This window comes from Pelobates fuscus, chromosome 2 (genome assembly GCF_036172605.1).
Source record: "Pelobates fuscus isolate aPelFus1 chromosome 2, aPelFus1.pri, whole genome shotgun sequence".
NCBI classification, from domain to species: domain Eukaryota; kingdom Metazoa; phylum Chordata; class Amphibia; order Anura; family Pelobatidae; genus Pelobates; species Pelobates fuscus.
In genome coordinates this window covers 416,187,017-416,209,812 of record NC_086318.1, presented here as the reverse complement: position 1 = coordinate 416,209,812, position 22,796 = coordinate 416,187,017, and the positions used below count along the sequence as shown (strand labels likewise).

The window sequence follows — 22,796 nt, the reverse complement described above, 5'->3', positions numbered from 1 at the left end:
ATCAAAATTAATGTCCCGCTAATTTTATGGCAAGGCTGTGTGTATTAATGCTAAATATGTAGGGAATTTTATAGCAGCACACGGTCTAAGGAGGCAAGATTTTAATGATACCAGAAAAAAACATTGGGAACTAGCAGGAAAATGTCCCTATTGATACATTGTAGCATATATTAATCTATGCAAAGCTGTTTTGCCATAACCAGGGCTCAAAATTAAAAAACGAATTGCTTCTCACTACAAGCCTGGAAGGTTCATAGAGCACTCAGTAGTAAGTACTCACTAAGGCTGAATTTCCCCTGCCAGTGACCATATCAATTATTTTACTATATCGGGGTGGGGGCGGAGGGGCACACTCTGGCCTTTCTTCCCTGCAAAACTGAAATTGAAATGCATTGAGCGCAGATCAACAGTGCATCTCAAGATGCTGTCCGTCATTCAAATGGTTAGACTGACCAACTGTTGTGTGTAAAAAAATTCAGTGAACACAGTAATTTATACAAGAGGGAAGGAAAACAAACCAAGAATAAAAGATACGAATGACTTTTAAGCTGAAGGGCTATGACCATCACAAATTCGCAAAGTTTGATATATTAATGAAAGCTTACAGCCTACTAAAAGTTGTTGTTGTTCTGCTTTACGTAAAGTTTGTTGAAAAGATGAGGACTGATTATAATTCTAGATAATTCTGTTGACTATATAGTATACTAATAGTGAGCCATTGTGCGTTGGTGACCAAATTGCAAACTTTAGACCAATATAGCCCTGTTATACAAAATATCAATTTTAGAAAAAAAGAACAATTAAAAAAATATATATAATAAAGACATAGTGGTAGAAATAATCTAAAACTAATGTTGGAGTTGCTGATTAAGATCCTGCTCAGAATTAACATCCTTTATACTACAGGGCCGTTGAATGCTTCAATCTGATTGGTTGACGAACGTTCAAAGGTGTGCATTATTTTCAGGGAGACGCACAGCTAAAGTAGTTCCAGACAGGTCTTGACCGCATTACAGTTGCGTAAGAAATTAGTCCTACGTGCAAGAGCGTTTTAATGGCAAAAACTTGACAAACGTCTTGAAATACATTATCTGAACAATGTTTCAAGGTGTGGTAACTGTAGTATAAGCGGAATAATTGACTCCAGGCCATTGAATTATTAGAAAAAAAAAATTCCCACCCTAGGTGTAACGGCCACTTCGCTTCGCGTTGTGACAGCATTACCATCCCGGGTGTGCATTATTTTTCTAATAATTCAACGTAAATGATTCCTTACTTAGTTACTCAATCTGAATTGTAAAGATACAGAGTTTGCATAAGTAACAGATTTTTGGTTTTCTTTACATAGATGAATGTTCATTTGATTTTAATCACCTGAAAGGAAAAATTACTTAAACTACCTAAACATTTACTAAAATGCTTGTGGAAACAAATAGTGGAGATCCTACTCGTGTCCATGTGATGTTCGGTTATCTTCTCCTTCGAGGTTCAGAAATTGTAGGCCACATATTGGTTCTTACAGAGTTTAAAGGTTAAGAAATAAATTACAAATGCTAAATTACAACTGATAAAGGATCTGACATATTTTGTACTCATTTTGTACTCATGTCTACAAAGACAAGATTTCCTGGATGCACAATGAGACATTCCCACATACTCGAGCCACGTGTCTGTCAATATCCAAAAAATGGCTTGGTGACAGTCTTGAGCCCAACGGTTTAATTTTTCTGAAAATACACTGGGCATTATTCTGCAATAATTCCGCATCGAAGGGATTCAACGTGAGAACTGTGAAGAGTGTTCTGTAATGATTTTTTTTGTGATCTCTTTAAAATCCCTCCTGTATTCAGTTACAAAGACGGGGGATTTGTTTTCACTTCATTGATTTCTACATTTAGGTGAACGTTTGTCATCCTTTATCAGATCTGTTCCATTCTTAGTTTTAGCTATAGGATATGCTTTGTTAATACATTTAGGAGAATAACTCAGTTGTTTTAATTGATGTTTTTAAGTCCTGGGCATGATGTTCAAAATTTATAAAGTCAAGCAATTTGTGCATAAATGGATGACAACTTTACGCATGCAAAATAGAACTGCCTGCATATTTTTCAGATTTTTTTTCTGTATGTATGACATTTTGGAACTAATTAGGTTAAGATCCAGAAATTAGATAATGATATTTGTCATGAACTTTAAATTCCAATTATTGTTGTTTAATTTGTTTATAAATGCGTTAATATATTGGAAAACTTTGAACCACATTAGCAGCAGGTTGACAATTTTGAAATGGGTTACCAACATTAAAGATGTGGTACCACTCCCTCCAACCCATGTAGAGACCACCAATGCCACATCTCTTATGGTAGCAAGACCCTTCGAAATCTAAAAAGTTGTGACACATAACAAATTCATAACAATTGACAAATTGCGATATAATGGCTCAAGAAAGCTAAAACACTGTACCAAGTAATTGCTAAGTGATTCAAGACCTTTTGATTTGGGGACTGCAAAAATGAAGGAAAGATACATCCAATAAAATCCAATTGAAATTGTCTTGCAGTCAGTGGTATACCTAGAGCATTTGGCACCCGGGGGGAGGGGGGCGGGTCTCCTGTTTGCCAACCCCCCCCACCCCCTCCAAAATTAAAACAAACTTACCTTAATTTTTTTTTTACATTTTCTTTTTTTTATGTATTGCACAATTTGTAAACTTTGTAAAACCCCTATCAGTTCCTTCTACAAAACCCCTGTCCTGCCCCTCTCCTACAAACCCCTGCACCCCACACACTTAGTTACAGGCAGATAGGCACACACACAGTTACAGGCATACAGTCACACACACAGTTACAGGCAGACAGTCACACATACAGTCACAGGCAGTCACACACACAGTTACAGACAGACAGTTACACACACAGTTACAAGCAGTCATACACAGTTACAGGCAGACAGTCACATATACAGTCACACACACACACACAGTTACAAGCAGACAGTAACACACATATAGTTGCAGTCACACACAGTTACAGGTAGACAGTCACAGACAGTCACACACATGGTTACAGGCAACATCACACAGTCCCATGCAGACAGTTACACACACAGTTATAGGCAGACAGTTACACACACAGTAAGTTACAGGTAGTCAAACACAGTCGTAGCCAGACAATCACATATACAGTCACACATAGTTACAGTCACACACACACAGTTACAGGCAGCATCACACAGTCACAGGCAGCATCACACAGTCACAGGCAGACAGTCACACACAGTCACAGGCAGACAGGTACACACCATCACAGGTAGTCTCACACACACACAGGGTTATAGGCAGACAGTCATGCACACACACACACAGTTACAGGCAGGCAGACAGTCTGCCACACACACAGTTACAGGCAGACATTTACACACACACACACACACACACACAAACAAACAAACACACAGTTACAGGCAGGCAGACAGTCTCACACATACCCCTCCAGCACCCAGACCAGGATCATGGCACCCCCTACCTGGTGGCACCAGGGGCGCAGCGACCCCTCCCCCCCCCCTTCTCCCCCAGCAGCCCACTTAATACATCACTGGTGGCATGTGGTAATAAAACACTTTGGGGTTTGGATTGATGGTGAATGTTTTTCTCTCTTTCACTAATAAATCCTTATGTTATACCTTAATAAACACATTTTAGAATAGTGACCAAAAAGGTTTTAGTGAGGTCCTCAAGGTATTGGACAGAGATGTCATGATCCACTATATATCTTCGGGACGCTTGGCAGTAGGGATCACAGTTCAAGACTACAATTTTTCCTCATTTGTCAAACTACTTGATAATAATGGGATTTTTCTCAATTTCTTCAAGAACTCATAATTCCCACACTGACAAGTCTTAGTATAGCAGGAAAAGGCTAAATGGATTCCATTTTGAAAATACTGGAACAACCTGGTTATGATATTCTGGACGTTCATTAACTTCAGTAACTTCTATCTGTCAGAAGACATGAACCCCTAAAGCGTACGCACCCCAAACATAATCTGATTTGTTCCCATGACAACATAAAAGAGACACTCTAGAAGGCTTCTATATAAAAAATGCCTTTTCCAGAAATTTTTAAATTCACTTCCACTTTGATTATTTAATTTACATGTGCAATTATGTAACAATTTCTCCAGACCTCGGAGTAATTATATCAAAGAGATAATCGAGCTACAAAGGAAGTATTTAACAATTTCCAATGAGCAGGTTATGAACCTAAACCTCCTCACTTGATTTTGTTGACTATATTACCAATAATCTTCAGCCTGCCAGAGCTACAGCCAAACAAACACACATCGGACTGCCAAAGTGAATTCAAGGACAATTTCAAATTTTAAGCCTAAATATATGAGATTGAAACATGGCTTGACTTGTAGATTTTTTTCCAATTTGGCTATCGTGGCCTATAATTCAAAATGTTGTTTCAAATTACGTTGAGTTCACAATTCGCATTTTAGTGAATAATGCTAAATAGGGCAAACATAATGATGAGCGGCATAATCTGGTCACAGGAGAGAGAAGAAACACATATGGTCATTATTTTTAGCTTCAGCAATAATATTGGACATTATTCCCTAAACCTTCAGGATAATTCACTAAACTGTGAATTGTCAGGAATTCTCAAGGGAAATACAATTAAATAGGTGATCGGGAATAATAGCTGACTTAGAGGATGTTTCTAATACGGCTGTTTTGGCCACATTTTTTAGTTATCTGGTGAATTCCTGAATATAACCCAAATGTCTTTCCTAAGCTTAAATTGAAATTCTAAATTTTTAATTGAATTGCAACTTCTGTTCTAAAATACACAAACATAACTTGATTGGAGCATTTTTCCAAGTGAACATTTTTTGTCCCAAATTTTGCAGCTATGTGTTTAGTTTCAGTAAATAAAACCTGATATATTTTTTTTTAGGTCTGATCAGAATTTTGTTGATTTTTTTTATTTTTATAAATGGTTTATTAGAGATGACCCATGCTTTAATTATCACATGGGCTACCTAATTTCCAACACAAAATGAAACTTAGATGGCAGAGCCTGGACGCTGGTGAGCTACATTCTGAGGTGGATCAGTAGCTGGAGACATTGGCAGCATAATACAAAACTTGATAAACAGAGATTTTTCTGTTCTCTTTTGTTTTTCGTTATTATTTCTTCAAACACAGAAAGCGAACTTCAAAATCCTCATATCCGCTGTAACTCTCGAGTAAACAGGCACTCTTGGCCCTCTATTGATGCCTTTTTACCCTTTATGTACATTTTATCTATGACACTATCACAATGGCAGACATTAAGTAGCTGCTTTTTAATTTAAGATATAAAAAGTCTTACAAATGAGCTAGAAAAGAGAATTGTTAGAACTAGACAGGTTATATTGTGTTCTAAGGTCATCTGTAGTGGCTTTCACTCAGACAGTCACCAGGGGTGCTTCCTGGAGTGGTCTTCCGTACATTAGATGTCTTAATGAGCTGCGTGAAGATACTGAATGCTCTGCATAGACATGCATTGACTCAATACATCTCTATGAAGAGAGATGCTGATTGGTACAATGCGGCACTTTCGGCACATGCAAATTAGCCCCTCAATGCTTCCCTAAGGGAAAGGGATCTAAAGATACACATAAATCTAATTAGGAAAAATACTGTTTGTGTTCCTCTAACTCTGAGCTTTCCAAACTTTTCATGTTGATGACATATTTTCAGACATGCATCATATCGCGATACAGCGGCAGTCGAGACTGTGTTGAGACTGTGTTCTATTACTTGAACACATCACTTCAAACGACGTAGAATCATCCGTTTCAACCAAATTCTGCATGCTGTGCATACGCAGTACATGCTTGATGCCTCGACCATCTCTCTAACACTCTGGTGCCTATTCACAATATAGTAATATAACATAGCCAGCCCAAGTCAGCTCTTCTCACCCTATTTACTGTTGCTTGGCTGGCTGCTGTGGCTGTCAGGCTGCAGCTGGCTGGTTGCTGCTGCTGACAATCTGGCTGCTGTGGCTGTTTGGCTGCTGTGACTGGTTAGTTGGCAGACAGGCTGACTGCGGCTTGCCGGCCTCTTTCTTCCTTTAGTAATTTTGTGCATCTGTTTCTCCCCCACCTCAGCCCCTCTGTGTGTCTCTTTGTTCCTCCTCCTTTCCTATGCCCTTCTTCTGTGCCCCTTCCCCTCCTGTGCCCTTCTTCTGTCCCACCCCCTCCTGTGCCCATCTTCTGTCACCCCTCCCCTCCTATGCCATTTTTGTACCCTCCCCTGTTCCTGCTCAGCCTCACTTCCCTCAATGTAGTGGACCTGAGCAGGCAGACCGTGGTAGAGGAGCTTTGGTTTTCCCTACCCGGTCTAACAGGAAGCAGTTATGTGCTCTCAGTGAGTACTTCCTGTAAGACCGAGTAGTGGAAACAGAAGCTCCTCTACCGCGGTCCACCTGCTAAGACACATACATGGAGTGACTGGCAGGAAGGGAGCAATGTGCTCCCCTTCTGGTCGGACACCTAATTTGCATGACACACTTAGACTGTGCAGCCGACACACTAACATGTCACGTCACACAGTTTGGAAAGCTGTGCTCTAACTATTTTATAAAATTTACTATCCGGCAGAAAACCCAACTTCCCTAGAATACCAAGAGATGTGCATTCCAGAATGTACCCTGGCAACTGCAACTGCAACTGGCTCCAGGAATATCAGTTATAGAAGACAATCATACTACATGAAATGAGTTCTACCTGTGGTATTCCCATCAAGGTTTGTATAACTGGGATGGCTCAAATTACTGTATTCTGGTTCAGTAGATATTTTTTCAGTAGATATTTTTTCAGTAGATATTTTTGAACTTTGGTCATTTTTAGTAGGTGTCATTGAGCTGCCCTTTGCTAGGTGCTAGTGCACCTATTTAAGGAGTTGGCCAATATCCCTTCTTTTATTTATTTCTCTATCCCATTTCCTCCTGATTCTCTATCACATTCTATAAGTTCAGTTTGTGCTTTTTATTGTAGGGAAATCCTCAAGGTTACTCAAGTTAATCAAGCTAAATATTGTGGTAACTGCAGCTTTAAAGGGTTATTCCAACCTTTTGGGGGGGTGGGGGGGGGGAGACCACCTTTTCTGTGTAAAATGCCCTTTTGGGCACAATTAATTAGGCCCCCCTCCAACAAAAACTATTACTTACCAGGAGTTTATCACCAGGCAAAGCTCTCGGCACTGCCTTCCACGCCCCTTTCTGACATCAGACGAGGCCTTCTGTGGTCCATTGCACCATTTTGCTAGCTTATAGCACATGCGTGCAATCTGAGCCAGCAGGGGGAGAGAGTGTGAGGAGGGGAGAGAGTGTGGGAATATGTATTTTTTTTTTTAAATTAGCAATTTTATTGGGGGGGGGGGGGAGAAACTGGCTGGCAATACATTTGTTGCCACACACTCTGATGATATTTTATGCATGGTATTGACATTAGATAGCCCAGAACAGTGTTCCAGTCATGTTAAACTAGGCCCCAGCACACAACCACAAATATCTCAGTATGAAGCAGAAACACTGCATGTACTGACTCCTACCACCATGACCCTTCAAATCACTGTAGTGGTTATGGTGGGTGACGTAACCCTTTAGGACCAGCAAGACGCACTCCATGGAATGCCTGGGTCTTTGTATGACAGTTGAAAACCATTTTGGAGTTGTTACTGAAGAATCAGCTAGGTGAGACGATTTGTCCTTGAGGCTTAGGATACTTGATTCTTAGGATACAATATTTTATTTATTTATATGATTAATATATATATATATATATATCGTGAATGTTTATCTTATTGTTTTCATGTGTATCCATATGGGTCTGTTTTGTTGTGCTATCAATAAAATAATAGTAAATTGGTAACAGTAAAAAATAGTAAATTAAGACATTTAGCAAATAAACAGAACTGATAGAACTGAGAGCTGTATTGATTGGTAGTCTATGCAGACATCAATGTAAAAATCCATTCTAGAATGTCACTGAATATCGTCACCGTTTAAACTGTCCAGTTACTGCCATTAGCTGGTTAATGTATTTCAACAGATAAAGCGTCCCAAAGACACGGCAGGATCTATAATAGACCCTTAGTTTACCACAATCTATAACGTGCCAATATTTCAACCTTCCTAGGTCTTCATCAAAGCTTGATGGATTGATAAAGACTTAGGAAGGTTAAAAAGTTACCTGTTATTGGATTTTGTTAAAAACTAAAAAGGACTCCTGAAAATGTGACAGTGTTCCTGGTGAACACTCTTTATAAGAATAAAATGACAAATACAGATATCAAGCTCTGCAGTCCTGGGGTAAGATAACAAGACGCTATATGATCACGTGCATCTGAACATATGAGAATGTGAATAACTGTCTTAGTTTTCTGTTACTTTAATTCGTTCCTATGATTTTTTTAAAACAATTTTACAATTTGACCCAATACTGGATGAACTGTTGTGCAGGATTCTATACACTATGAAAGCTATATTTTAAGCCAGTTATTGTAGAACGTTTTATTTTAATTACATAGCGAATATTTGCGGTGCCCTCCAGTCTATTGAAGCACTCGTAGCATTAGTCAGTAAAGAGAGAATTCAAAGTGGATTTAAAATTTAACACCAAAATACTCTAAACAGCAAGACTCACCAAGTCAGCTTTTCTATATCAGATACTCTCTCCTTATATTTAAAATTCATTTTGAATTCATTTTGAATTGTCAACAATTCTCATTTCAGTGAAGAATCTTGTTAGTGTATTTGAAACTAACAGCCAGTGTATTTTACTATCTACACCCCGTGGGGTATTGTCCCATTATTTTTTGTCAACTAGGCCTTCAAGCAGCTTTTTTTAAAAGTGAGTTTCCAGCTCCCTCTGCTCAATATGGGAAGCCCATAAGGTCACCATAAAAGAGTATTTTAGGGCTCCTAATCTCATGTATCTATAAAATTATTTTGAACATAGTCACTAGAGTAACTGGTAGTGTTTATGGTGTTTTTAGGCTCACTGCAAGCAATATGTTGCATCCTCAGTTCCACACTAGGGAAAATTGTATTCAAAGGAAAAACAATTCCACATTGTCCATTAAAGCATCGAGTTTTAATGACTCTATTTGGCAGATTATTGATTGGGTCCCTTAACTAGCAAGAAAAGGAATCCCCCTGCTATCCAATCAATAACAAGAACCCTCACGGCGGAATGTCCAAGCAGCAATATAATCAACAGAGAGTATTGAAATCAATATAAATAAATCAAAACACGGCCAAGCAATAACAGAATGTCCAGTTGTAACATACCATTTCTTCTGGATGTTCTCCTTTATCAAGTGGCAGAGCTCCAACTGTGGGAGGAAATCAGATAACATGTTACTTGTTGTTCAGAGCATCGCTATACGGATCAAAACTATGCCGCCATTTCTTTTTACCATTAACTATCGTCATTAAAGCACACAACAGTGAAATTATATCTTTAGAGGTGTCACAACAAACATTTGTTTTGCTGAATGATAGATAAATCAGTGAGTTACACATATAAATTGCTTTGAATGAACACTTCTTGAATACAGCCTTGCGTGGTGAATTTTCATTAAGCAGTGTAGTCACCATCACATCAATTCATCGGACCTGATACTCCAGTATGTTTGTCGCATTGTGGTATATCTTCTTAGAACCTCAAAATCAATAACAAAGGTAGTTGATCAATTGCAACTGTAATTGGCCAAATAGTGCCCTACTCAATTCACAATGCGAAATGACAAAGAGGGAAAATGACTGATTATCAGTACACAGCAAGTTATAAAGAATTATTGACCAAGGAATTTCAAATTCTGTGCAAGATGGAAAAAAAAAACTTTAAATCTGTTCCCAGCTCCACCATTTTGGCATAAAATTAGAAATATATTTAAATTAAACTGGAGATATTATATATTCTCTGTTCCCTATATGCATGCTGTATCTCCAGAATTGGGAGGTTTGGGAGAAGCACTCATTGTTTATTGCTAAACATAATCTTTGTACACTTTTGGTGGTTATTTTGGGGATTGTATCTTTCCTAATTTGTCTAATACAATTAGAAATTCCAAGGCCAATTCCCAACAGTTCAAGGCTTGTGGAATAAACATGTCTATATCTTCACAGTATTATCACCAGGCTCCACCCTGTTTGTATGAGCTATGATAAACTTTACATAAAAAATGTGGCTCCACAAAATAAGCAAATAAAAAACAGAAGTATGTGCGGTCAAATGTTAAGACCACACATACTTAAGACTGGCAAATAGTCATTAAAGTTCTGCACATAAGGCCTATCTTTTGCCATACTTGCCAAAATTGTTAGTGGGGGTTAGTGGTTCCCAAAGATGTCCTCATGGCCCACCAACAATCCAGGATTTATGAAGTTCCCTGTTTTATTACAATGGAGATACTGGCAAGACCTAGATTGTTGATGGGTCTTGAGGACTATGTTTACCTGCAAAGTGTAGAATAGGCTTACAGCTCTGCTGGGTAGGTTCTATTGTACCAACCTTTAGTTTGTTTGTTTTTACATAAATATATATATATATATATATATATATATTGTCCTGTTGAATTTGACCCTGAAGAAGGTCCCGAACGGGGACCGAAACGTTGGTCGTATTTTTTAATCAACTTTAATAAAGATTGGAATTTTTAAGTCTGGAGAGCAGCCTATTTCATTTGGATTATATATATATATATATTTATTTTAAATTAGTTTTAATTATTATTATTTTTTAAATGTATTAAATACAAGGTTTAAATACAGTTTAAAAATGAATGTGAATGGGACACCTTCCGATATAGCCATAAAAAGTACAAGAAGCCCTACTGCAGCTGTACATATTAAATATAACAAGGTCACGTGAGATATTCATCTGCTTTTTTTGTTTTGAATAAGAAATAATGGGACAGTAATCTAAAAGGGTAGTGTTTTGCATGAGAAACCATGTGCCAAAACAAAGCTTTGAAGTTGCAACGGACCACATTTGTTTTGACAGACGCCTGTTCAATTAAAGAACAAATGGAATATTGGAACATGAAATTATCTGTTTATATGCACAGTTAGACTAATGAATACACAACTGACCTGATGTAATTACTTATAGTCCCTAAAACATGTTTCATCTTTCCCCATATGGCTGTGGTTGGTAAGATGTGATAAGCATTGATTCATTTAAAGGGACAGTCTAGGGAATGTGCATCTGATTGGGCATCTTGCAAATAAGTATATATTTTTTTGCAATACATTAAAAAGTCATTTCTGAAAGCTCCTCTCTCACAGACCCTGGGAGAAAATATCCCCAAAATATTCACAGAATTCCTAAATTCCAAAATATTTCCTGGATTCCTAAATTCCAAAATATTTCCTGGATTCCTAAATTCCAAAATATTTCCTGGATTCCTAAATTCCAAAATATTTCCTGGATTCCTAAATTCCAAAATATTTCCTGGATTCCTAAATTCCAAAATATTTCCTGGATTCCTAAATTCCAAAATATTTCCTGGATTCCTAAATCCAAAACATTTCCTGGATTCCTAAATTCCAAAATATTCTCAGGATTCCTAAATCCAAAATATTTCCTGGATTCCTAAATTCCAAAATATTTCAATTGGACCATTGGTGAAAATTGCATTCAGTTATTAATTTCCTCGGGTATTAAATGGTGCACGATGTTTCCCCGTGCCTACTTATACCTAATTATTAATTATGATGAAATACTGCGCCCATGCTCGTTAATTCCCTTGGGAATAAATACTAGGCAAAGAATTGGTTGTGAGATTTTAGTTGATGTTACACAAGTGTCAGAACCATGGGATTTTAACAGAAGGCCTTTTCATAAGCATGTTGGCAATGGGTGGCAATGGGAAGGGGTGGGGGCGTTGTCCTGCATATGAATACTTATCATTTTGGAAAGAGTTGTGTAATATCCAAATGCCAACATAGATATAGTATAAAAATGTATAAAGAATGACGGAGAATGACAATTAGTTTGTAAATCCATATTTATCACATTCATAACAAAGTGACACAGAGTATTTTGTTTTTCTCAACAATTTCCCAAACATTTGTCATCTAAGAGTTACTCTACAATTCTCATACAGATTCATGAAATCACATCTATAGCTGAAATGTAAAGAAAGGTACTATCTGCGGGTGAAATTATATTTTGGAACGTACAGGTAAGAGCACAAAAAGTCTATATTTATCAGTTACTTTCCCTACTGGACACTTTTATTGTACAAACTAGCCTTCTGTGAGATTATAGAAAGTGATTTCCTAACAGTAGCATGGAATCCAGAAACCATGGGAGACTTGCCAGTTTCATAGGTGCATTCGGCAACTTAGTTGCAATGTCAAAACAAAGGAATAGCAATAAATCCCTGGAAGGATTAATTGTCAAGCATTCAAAGTGAAGTTAAAGTAAATTTCAAATGTAAAAAACAAAACTGCTCAACTAGCCGCATAGATAACTCTGAGAATTCATATCAGTTCAGCCAAATGAGTTGTACATTTGAACTCAAGTTTGTGCGACATCGAATAACCCTATAAGGTTTTTTTTTTAATGATAATTATAATTTTTAAGTGACATAATCTGGGGCAGAATCTGAAGGTGGCATCTGCATGGTTCTTGACTGTAGTATTAGGAGGGGTCTTTGAGTTCCCCTTGTTTATAAGCTATAACAATCCATTGATAGATATAATGAATTTCCCTATGCAGCCTGCAGAGAGTTTGTATACGGCAGTGCGTCTGCTATTCATTTTCTTTTGGCTGGAATGTGATCTATTTCTTTAGCACATGTTTCCTTATTACATTCAAGGACCACTCATTCTGTTTATTCAGTAATTAATCTATTTTACGTACTTTGCCATAAGATTGATTTGTCTATTTGTAACTTTTTGTCCTTTTTCCCATTAAAAATAACAAACTTTTTATTACCCCACAGCAAAATGTCTCTAGTAAAATTAAGGCTTCTTAGAACGGAGAGGGATTCATGTTTCTTCTTTGGAACACAGTGTTTCAATGCCAGCCTTAAGATTAATTATTAATGCTTACTTAAAACCACTGTTGCTTGTTGTAAAGCATTACTGTCTAAGGCACCTTATTTAATTCCAAGCTATGAAACCTAATGTAATTACATCTACCCAAACCACGCCTACACACACGCATTCACACACATAACGCACACAGACCAGGTCCAACCCTTAAAAACTGACTGCATTACAATTTACTGCATTATGCTCTTGTGTACACTTACACATACACTACAATATGCTCCTGTACATGCCCTCCATGTGTCCCTAAACCCCACTCCCAGCTCTCCATGTGTCCTTATACCCCTTTCACAGCCCTCCATGTGTTCTTATACCCCCCTCCTAGCCCTCAATGTTTCCCATTAGATTCCCCCCAGCTCTCCTTGAGTCGTATTAGTTTTCCCCATCCCAGCTCTCCCTTGCTCCCATTAGTTACCCCCAGCTCTCCCTGTGTCACATTAGTTTCCCCCACCCCAGCTCTTCCCTTCTCCCATTAGTTTACCAGTCCCCAGCTCTCCTTGTGTCCCATTAGTTCCTCCCCAGCTCTCACTGCGTCCCATTAGTTCACCCCAGCTCTCCATGTGTCCCATTTGTTCCCCCTAGCTGTGTCTCATTAGTCCCCCCCAGCTCTCCCTGTGTCCCATTAGTTCCCCCCAGCTCTCCCTGTGTCCCATTTGTTCCCACTGGCTCTCCCTGTGTCTCATTAGTCCCACCAGCTCTCCCTGTGTCCCGTTAGTTCCCCCCAGCTCCCTCTGTATCCCATTAGTTCCCTCAAGCTCTACCGGTGTCCCATTAGTTCCCCCCCCAGCTCTCCCTATGTCCTATTAGTTTCCCCCCCCGGCTCCCGTGTGTCCCATTAGTTTCCCCCCAGCTCTCCCTATGTCCCATTAGTCACCCCCAGCTCCTGTGTGTCCCACTAGTTCTCCCCCAGCTCTCCCAGTACCTTTCTGTAGCGTGGCCGAGCAGGCAGACCGTGGTGGAGGAGCTCCTGCTCATTGTACCCGGTTTGACAGGTAGCAGTCATGTGCTCTTTGTGAGCACTTCGTCTCAGACTGGGTAGGGGAACAGAAGCTCCTGTAATTGCACATTGCGGCCCACAGGCCGCTGCGCAACTAGGCGGCCGCACACCGGCCCGCTAGTATCCAAGCCCACCGGGAAATTTCACGGTATCCCGGTGGGGCAGTCCGGCCCTGGGAAGAGGTGGCTATGATTGAAGGCATCTGTTCATTAGTGCATTTAAAGTGTAACGTGTTTGCAGTGTCTGCTGTTATGAGATGTATAGCACGCACCTTACAGCTGTCAGAGACAATTTGTGTCTGGCAATCATCTAAGCAAACACTATACACTTACTATAATGACCTGTTCTCAGCTGTGCACATAAGATTACCTTTACAATAGCAGAATATTAATAATGGATGCTATGCAATGCAGGTAAGTGTAACATCTTGTAATATTCATTAGGTATTGTATGGTCTAACTGTGTCCTGTTAGCAAGAAGGTTTAATGGGATATTTTCCTAACCTGCAAACAAGGATGATTTATAACTACATAGTTACTCAATTACATTGATCGGTTTAATGTATGATACCGCTTTATCCTAATAAATACAGATAATAATAAGAGTTGAAGTCCAATAATATCTGGGAGCTATATTTTAACACCCCCGACCTAACTCTTGTACCCTATGTGATTATTTTTCACAGGGACCTAAATTAGGTACATGGTATTATTATTATTATTATTATTATTATTATTATTATTATTATTTATATAGCACCAACAAATAGGGCAGGGCTGTACAATGGGTGGACTAACAAATATGTAATTGTAACCAGATGAGTTGGAACAGAGGGGTTGAGGGCCCTGCTCAATGAGCTTACATGCTAGATGGGGTTGGGTATAGTGACACAAAAGGTAAGGGTAGGGCTAGAAAAGTAGGTTGGTATAATAGAATTCACTAAATACTTAGTGTGTTTTTTAATGACAGTTGCTCGAGAGGAATCAGGGTGCTGGGGGGAGCAATTAATTTTTTGAAGGATTGGAGACTGGTTAGCACCTAACAGAGAAGGGAAGCGAGTTCCACAGGAACGGTGCAGCCCTAGATAAGTCTTGGAGGCAAGCATCAAAGGTGGGAATACGGACAGAGGATAGACCTAGGTCTTCGGCAAAGCATAGGGGCCTAGATGGGACATATTTGTGTATTAGGGAGGATAAGTAGGTTGGAGCAGCATTATGTTGAGATTTGTAAGCAAGAACCAAAATGTTTAATTGAGCCCGATATCAATGCAGGGACTGACAGAGGAGTGAGGTGTGGGAGGTGCATTGTGGACCCAGTCTTCAATTTCGAAAGTACCTTTATCTGCTCTGTAATATGTAACACAATTCAGCAAAATATCTTCATTAAAGTCTTTTCAGTGTCACAGTGGTCTCAACATGCAAAGGAAGGCAGACCTGCTATATCAGCTAATTTAACGGCACTTGCCGGGGGCCGATGATGCACTGGTTCCGGCCATATGGGACAAACTAAAATAGCACTGGGACCCAATTAGAATCCATTGCTTCCAGGATTAGTCATCTTTCCTACTCTCTATCTGTTTTTTATTTATCCATTCGTCTACTCTTTATAATTGATGTAGTTACATAACCTATATTTTTAGCAAGCTTTTAATAGAATAACCTCTTTATTAGATATTGGTTCAACAAAGTTAATTTATACATTATACTATTACAAATATTTAATGAGTGTTCTTTGATCTATGGTATTGGGCTGTTTTAGCAGATATAATTAACAGTGAAGCTTCGAAATAGAAATGCATTAACATTTTCTTTAAGTTCCGCACTTGGCTAAAAGTAAGTCTGTAGATAATAATTACAGTTTATAAAGCTCGTTATCCAAACCCATCTATTTTCTGTTGTAATGTTACTGTGTGAATGGCTAATTACATTTTTCTTTACATGCACAGTTTTTCTCTGACCATAATAATCATTATAGAAATTATCTATGCTTCAAGAGTAAAAAAAGAGAGATGACATTATTTATTATCAGCAAGTTAAATAATAGAAGATATAAGATAAAATGTAATGCTGTTTACATAATAAAATGATCAAAGATAGTAATTACATCATGGCCTATTGAAAGGTGTCGCACTCACTACAAGCAGGGCCGGTGTAAGGATTTTTGGCTACACAAATGCATTTTGCCGCATTACGGATTACAGATGCATTACAGATGCATTTTGCCGACCACCCCCCAGAAGAAAAAAATGCGTCTTTGCCTGTGTGTCTTGTAACCCCCTTTTGATTTTCTTACCCTCTTTAGTGTTTTGTATCCCCCCTTTACTTTGTCTTACACAGTCTTGTCTTACACAGTCTTGTGTGTCTCTTATAACTCCCCTTGTGCATCTTTCTTTCCTCAGCCCCTTTGTGTGTCTCCCTCCCCATTATGTTTGTGCGTCTCTTTCTTCCCCCTAGACCCTTTCTGTGACTCTCTCCCCTCAGCACATTTTGTATCTTTTTGGATGTGATGTAGACTTATAAATATAGCAACACACAGCCATACAGGCACTCAGTCACAGAGATATGCTGCACACAATCAAATAAATATAGGCACAGAGCCATACAACCTACACATAATGGTAAAATGTCATACAAACACAGACATACAGACACACACACAGACATTCATACACTGTCATACAGACACAGGCATACACTGTCATACAGACACAGGCATACAAAGACATACAAAGACATACATACAAAGGCATACAAAGACATACACACAAAGGCATACAGAACAGGGGTGGATCCAGAGCCTATTCTCAGGAATGGCACTGGTAGTGGGTTGTTGTGGCTGTAATTGAAAAGTTAGGGGCTGTAGTGGAGAGTACGGGCTGTAATTATGGGGTTAGGAAATGTAGTGGGGGGATAGGGGCTGAAGTAGATTTATGGCTACAATTTGGGCTCTGGTGCCGTAACGCTGCCGCTTGTGCCACATCCCCTCCAACACAATTTAGATTTGGAGAGACTTAGTCTATAAAATTTAAAGGGAGACAAGTCTTCCATCTGTATAATAATTTCAAATGAGTTTCCAAATGGATACTATTACGAGTAATCCCCTTTAAACCCAACATTAAATTCTGCCACTTCGACACTGTAACCAACATTAAATTCTGCCACTTCGACACCGTAAACATCACACCCAAATCACTCTCCCATTTAATCATAAAAGGTTGTTTCGCGCCTTGTTCACCCGCAAAAACAGCGTAACATTGAGAGATGGCACATTTCCGTCCAGGATCCGAAATATATTTTTTTTTCTAAATTTAGTAGTTCATTTGTCATTGACTGCACAGAAATTAATTTTAGATTGTGACTGACCAGTACATGGCCCAGCCAATCACATTGCTTTTTAGCTGAACAAATAATTTTGATATAAATGCTGGCCTATATTAAGAGGTTTTTTTTGTTGTTTGTTTTTTGGACTTAAGTTTTGGGAATTGGTTAAATCATTGAATGGAGCCATTCAACAGGAGCTAAGCGGTCTCCAACACTTGTTAGTAAATATCCATCCCACAAATCAAATAATGGGGATTTCGCAAGGCTTCTGTCTTACAATTGCCATGTCAACCTAATCACATTTTTTTAGCTCATAGTGAGGAGGACGAGCTGGTCCCAGCAGGTGCCCAGTCTAGCAGAGCTTCTCAGAGTACCTGCTAGATGTCTATTTCATACATTTTTATAACACAGTTTACAGGGGCTACTAGTGACACTTGTTAGTTTGTTTTATTATCCTGTTATGTGGGTAGTTAGTGTTGTATTGGGTTATTATCACTATATTTAATCTGCTCGCCTGTTGGCATTATATTCAAACACAATGATACGACTTATATTCTGATAACATTTCTGGAATCTGCATTCCCCAAAATACCACGGGATCCCTTACAGTTAGTCCATCAAATGGTATTTGTTCATTTGTATTATGTTTGTTTTGCAGAAACTGTATATTGCACAATTGTTACTTTAAACTAACATAATATAATATTTCTGAAAAGGATGAAAAAAATAAACCCAGAAATTCTGTCATTACTGAACATCAATCTATATACATTTTTTTTCTTAACCCCTTAAGGACCAAACTTCTGGAATAAAAGGGAATCCTGACATGTCACACATGTCATGTGTCCTTAAGGGGTTAAAGGGACACTATAGTGTCCAAAACAACTTTTGCTTATTGAAAGAGTTTTTGTGTATAGATCATGCCCCTGCAGTCCCACTTCTCAATTCTCTTTTATTTAGGCTTTAAATCAGTTTTGTTTCTGTTTATGGAGCCCTAGCTGCACCTCACCTGGCTGTGACTAACACAGTCTGCATGAAAACAAAATGGTTTTATTTTCACTCAGATGTAACTTACTCTAAAAATTTGTATCTCCTGCTCTGTAAATTTAACTGTGATTGCATATATGAGGCTCCTGCAGGGTATAGCAATCTATTAACAGGACAGGAGATACGAAATTATAAATTAAACAGCATTTACAATAAAGGAAGTGTAAACATTAGATTACTCTTTACAGGAAGTATTTAGGAAGGCTGTGTAAGTCACATGCAGGGAGGTGTAACTAGGGCTGCATAAACAAATAGTTTTAACTCCTAAATGGCAGAGAATTGGAGAATTGAGCAATGAGACTGCAGGAGCATGATCTATACACCAAAACTGCTTCAATGAGCTAAAGCTGTTTTGGTGACTATAATGTCCCTCTAACTTAAAACTTCATCCAAATGTAGAATATAACAGAATTGCATTAAATCCCAGAAGGGTTTGTTCTTATTATTTTTTAAACTCAAAGTTGTGGTGAGTTGAAAATCGTTTTCCAAAATCCAGGCGGACATAATCAAGCTGTGACAATAATCGAGTTGGAGATTTTTTTTCCATTTTTTTCATTTCAATTCTCTGATTTCAGCGATTAGTGAATAAATCTCTAAAGTGGTTCCAATGGCTTTGATTACTTTCAACACTGAGTGATCTGTATTTATAAAATGTTGAATTGTAGAGGTCATTGTCAAAGTTCCGTTTAAACAGCCAAGTTGGAAAGCTGCATAAGATTATGCATTATTTACTAAATCGGGAACTTTGTGGAATCCACTAGGGAAATGCAACATTTAGGCCTAAAATGGTCTTACTGTTGGGCTTAGCACAGATAAACTGGAGATTGTTTGCAGTTCGGTGTTTTTATTCCGTCTAAAATGTTAAATTTTCAGTGTAGAGCTGGGACGGTAGGTCCCCAGATGGTGAAGAACTGCAACTTTATTGATGCTTTGCCATTCTAAATCCTGGAAAACCATCATGGCAATTGGAGTTCTAGAACATCTAAAGGTCTTGAGTTTGCCAACTCTACTCTAATGAGTTCCAAATAATCCCAATTTAGTAAATAACCCTATTAGCAATCATGGCTTCAGTTTTGCTAATATTGTTTTGAACTCACTGATAATTTATTTATTTATAAAATATTTTACCAGGAAAGATACATTGAGATTTCTCTTGTTTTCAAGTATGTCCTGGGTCCACAAATCATTGCATTGATACAATAGGATACAATAAAATACAAAAACAATATAAATACACAATATATACATAATTTAACATAGAACAGGTAGGAAATATATAATCAACCATGACAGGTGCATTCTGTTTTGAGGTATGTAGAGAGGGATCTCTTAAAGGACTTAGGGAAGATTTTAAATTGTGCGGGAGGTCGTTCAGATAAGCTATTCTTGTTTAAAATATCTAACATCAGACAACACACAAATTATATCAATTCTCACACCAGTCAAGCATATCTGGTTTACCAACAAAAAAAAATCTTTATAATAAACACGTTTTTTTTTTTTTACCAAACATGCCCAAATACTTATATATCTGACATCTCTGGTCTTTAATAACACTTATGAGGTTAGTTACAGGTTCATATCTTCCTAAAAGCTATAGGTAAAATCTTGTGTTTCTCTCTTTCATCCTGCAGTTGTTTCCAATAGGGATCAAGCCAATTGTAAAATGTAGCATGCAGTGTGTGGGGGAAGAAAATCTGAGTTATTTTGAAACTAGGTGGCATTCAGAATACTGCCTATTACATTGCTTGAGTGTAGTGTCACAAAATGCAAGCTTTACTTCAATGAGACTTTCATATCATTTTAACTTGTTGAATTATAATAAGCTAGTAGCTCTGCATGTTAGCCAATTCAACACAAATTTTCAAACAACTTATGCTAGATTATTTATATATATATAGTAGCTTCAATTAGCTGTATTAGTCCAGTAGACAAGATGCCAATATACCAGAGTATAGCAGTATTTATTGGACTAACATAATACTTAAAAGACAAGCTTTGGAGAGTTTTCTTCTTTGGCATTTTATATACAGTATATATATATATATACTGTATATGTAATATGTATCATTTTATGTGAGGTGTAGTGTTTTTATTCACCACTAGGTGTCTCATATCAGTAAAAACAGTAACACACCCTAATTGGTAACAAAGTATTTTTCAATCTATTTTGTAGGTACTATAATGATAGATTTCACTGGAAATAATTATCAATAAATTAAAGAGGATCGCGTGTCTTAAAACACAATCAGCTAGAACAGCTATACTTTATTGTATTAAATAAAGAAGATTAATTAAGGTATCCAAAGGATTAACGCGCACCCACGCCTTATGCAAATATAACTTTCTTTATGCATATACTGCGTTTTTATTTCTATGGAACATGTTATTTTCAACAACAGGATTTCATCTGCAGCCCAGTAAATATTTCAAAAGCAATGACATAACTTTGCAAAACTAAGTCCATATAACAAGGTGCATGTTCTCCCATTATCAAACTTAAATTACAATAAATTGAGAATTTGCGATGAAAGGCATCAGAGTAACAGACAGATAGGTACAGAAATCAGCTCAGAAAACACAGGACTCTTCCCTCTAATAATCCGATAAATGAAGGGTTTCTATTATTTGTATGTATAGCCTTTATCATGTTACTTGGGATTTTCTTTGGGTTTGGTGTCCAGATACTTGTATGTGTTGATTTTACAGGTTTTTCCTAATCCTTAGCTGCTCTCCCTGGTCCTGAAAATCCCAGGGGCTGACTTCTACAATGCATTGATCTGGTCAATAGCTGATCTCCTGGGTCTGCTAACCCACTGTAATGCTGTATTCTACAATGCATTGAATAGGTCAGTAGCTGCTCTCCATGGTCTGTTAACCCACTCTAGTGTTGGATTCCACAATGCACTGAATAGGTCAGTGGCTGCTCTCCGTGGACTGTTAACCCCCTCTAGTGCTATATTCTACAATGCATTGAATAGGTCAGTGGCTGCTCTCCATGGTCTGTTAACCCCCTCTAGTGTTGGATTCTACAATGCATTGAATAGGTCAGTAGCTGCTCTCCATGGTCTGTTAACCCCCTCTAGTGCTGGATTCTACAATGCATTGAATAGGTCAGTGGCTGCTCTGCAGGCTCTGTTAACCTCCTCTAGTGCTGGATTCTACAATGCATTGAATAGGTCAGTGGCTGCTCTCCATGGTCTGTTAACCCCCTCTAGTGCTGGATTCTACACTGTATTGAATAGGTCAGTGGCTGCTCTGCAGGCTCTGTTAACCTCCTCTAGTGCTGGATTCTACAATGCATTGAATAGGTCAGTGGCTGCTCTCCATGGTTTGTTAACCCACTCTAGTGCAGGATTCTACAATTAATTGAATAGGCCAGGGGCTGCTCTGCAGGCTCTGTTAACCCCCTCTAGTGCTGGATTCTACAATGCATTGAATAGGTCAGTGGCTACTCTCCATAGTCTGTTAACCCCCTCTAGTACTGGATTCTACAATGTATTGAATAGGTCAGTGGCTGATCTCCATGGTCTGTTAACGCCCTCTAGTGCTGGATTCTACAATGCATTGAATAGGTCAGTGGCTGCTCTCCATGGTCTGTTAACCCCCTCTAGTCCTGGATTCTACAATCTATTGAATGGGTCAGTGGCAGCTCTCCAGGGTCTGTTAACCCACTGTAATGCTGTATTCTACAATGCATTGAATAGGTCAGCAGCTGCTCTCTGTGGTCTGTTAACCCCATCTAGTGCTGGATTCTACAATGCATTGAATAGGTCAGTAGCTGCTCTCCATGGTCTTTTAACCCCCTCTAGTGTTGGATTCTACAATGCATTGAATAGGTCAGTAGCTGCTCTGCAGGGTCTGTTAACCCCCTCTACTGCTGGATCATACAATGCATTGAACAGGTCAGTAGCTGCTGTCCAGGGTCTGTTAACCCTCTCTAGTGCTGGATTCTGCAATGCATTAAATAGGTCAGTGGCTGCTCTGCAGGCTCTGTTAACCTCCTCTATTGCTGGATTCTACAATGCATTGAATAGGTCAGTAGCTGATGTCCATGGTCTGTTAACCCCCTCTAGTGTTGGATTCTACAATGCATTGAATAGGTCATTAGCTGCTGTCCATGGTCTGTTAACCCCTCTAGTGTTGGATTCTACAATGCATTGAATAGGTCATTAGCTGCTGTCCATGGTCTGTTAACCCTCTCTAGTGCTGGATTCTGCAATGCATTAAATAGGTCAGTGGCTGCTCTGCAGGTTCTGTTAACCCCCTCTAGTGCTGGATTCTACAATGCATTGAATCGGTCAGTGGCTG

General features: G+C 38.5%; 1 protein-coding gene across 1 annotated transcript in view; it reads right to left on the bottom strand.

The window, feature by feature from the left end:
* Window positions 1-22,796, bottom strand: part of CHGB (chromogranin B) — a 45,705-nt gene that overhangs the window by 17,625 nt on the left and 5,284 nt on the right. The window contains exon 2 of the mRNA XM_063443998.1: window positions 9,348-9,391. Coding sequence (XP_063300068.1) covers window positions 9,348-9,391 — 44 coding nt within the window. The remainder of the gene's footprint in view (window positions 1-9,347; window positions 9,392-22,796) is intronic.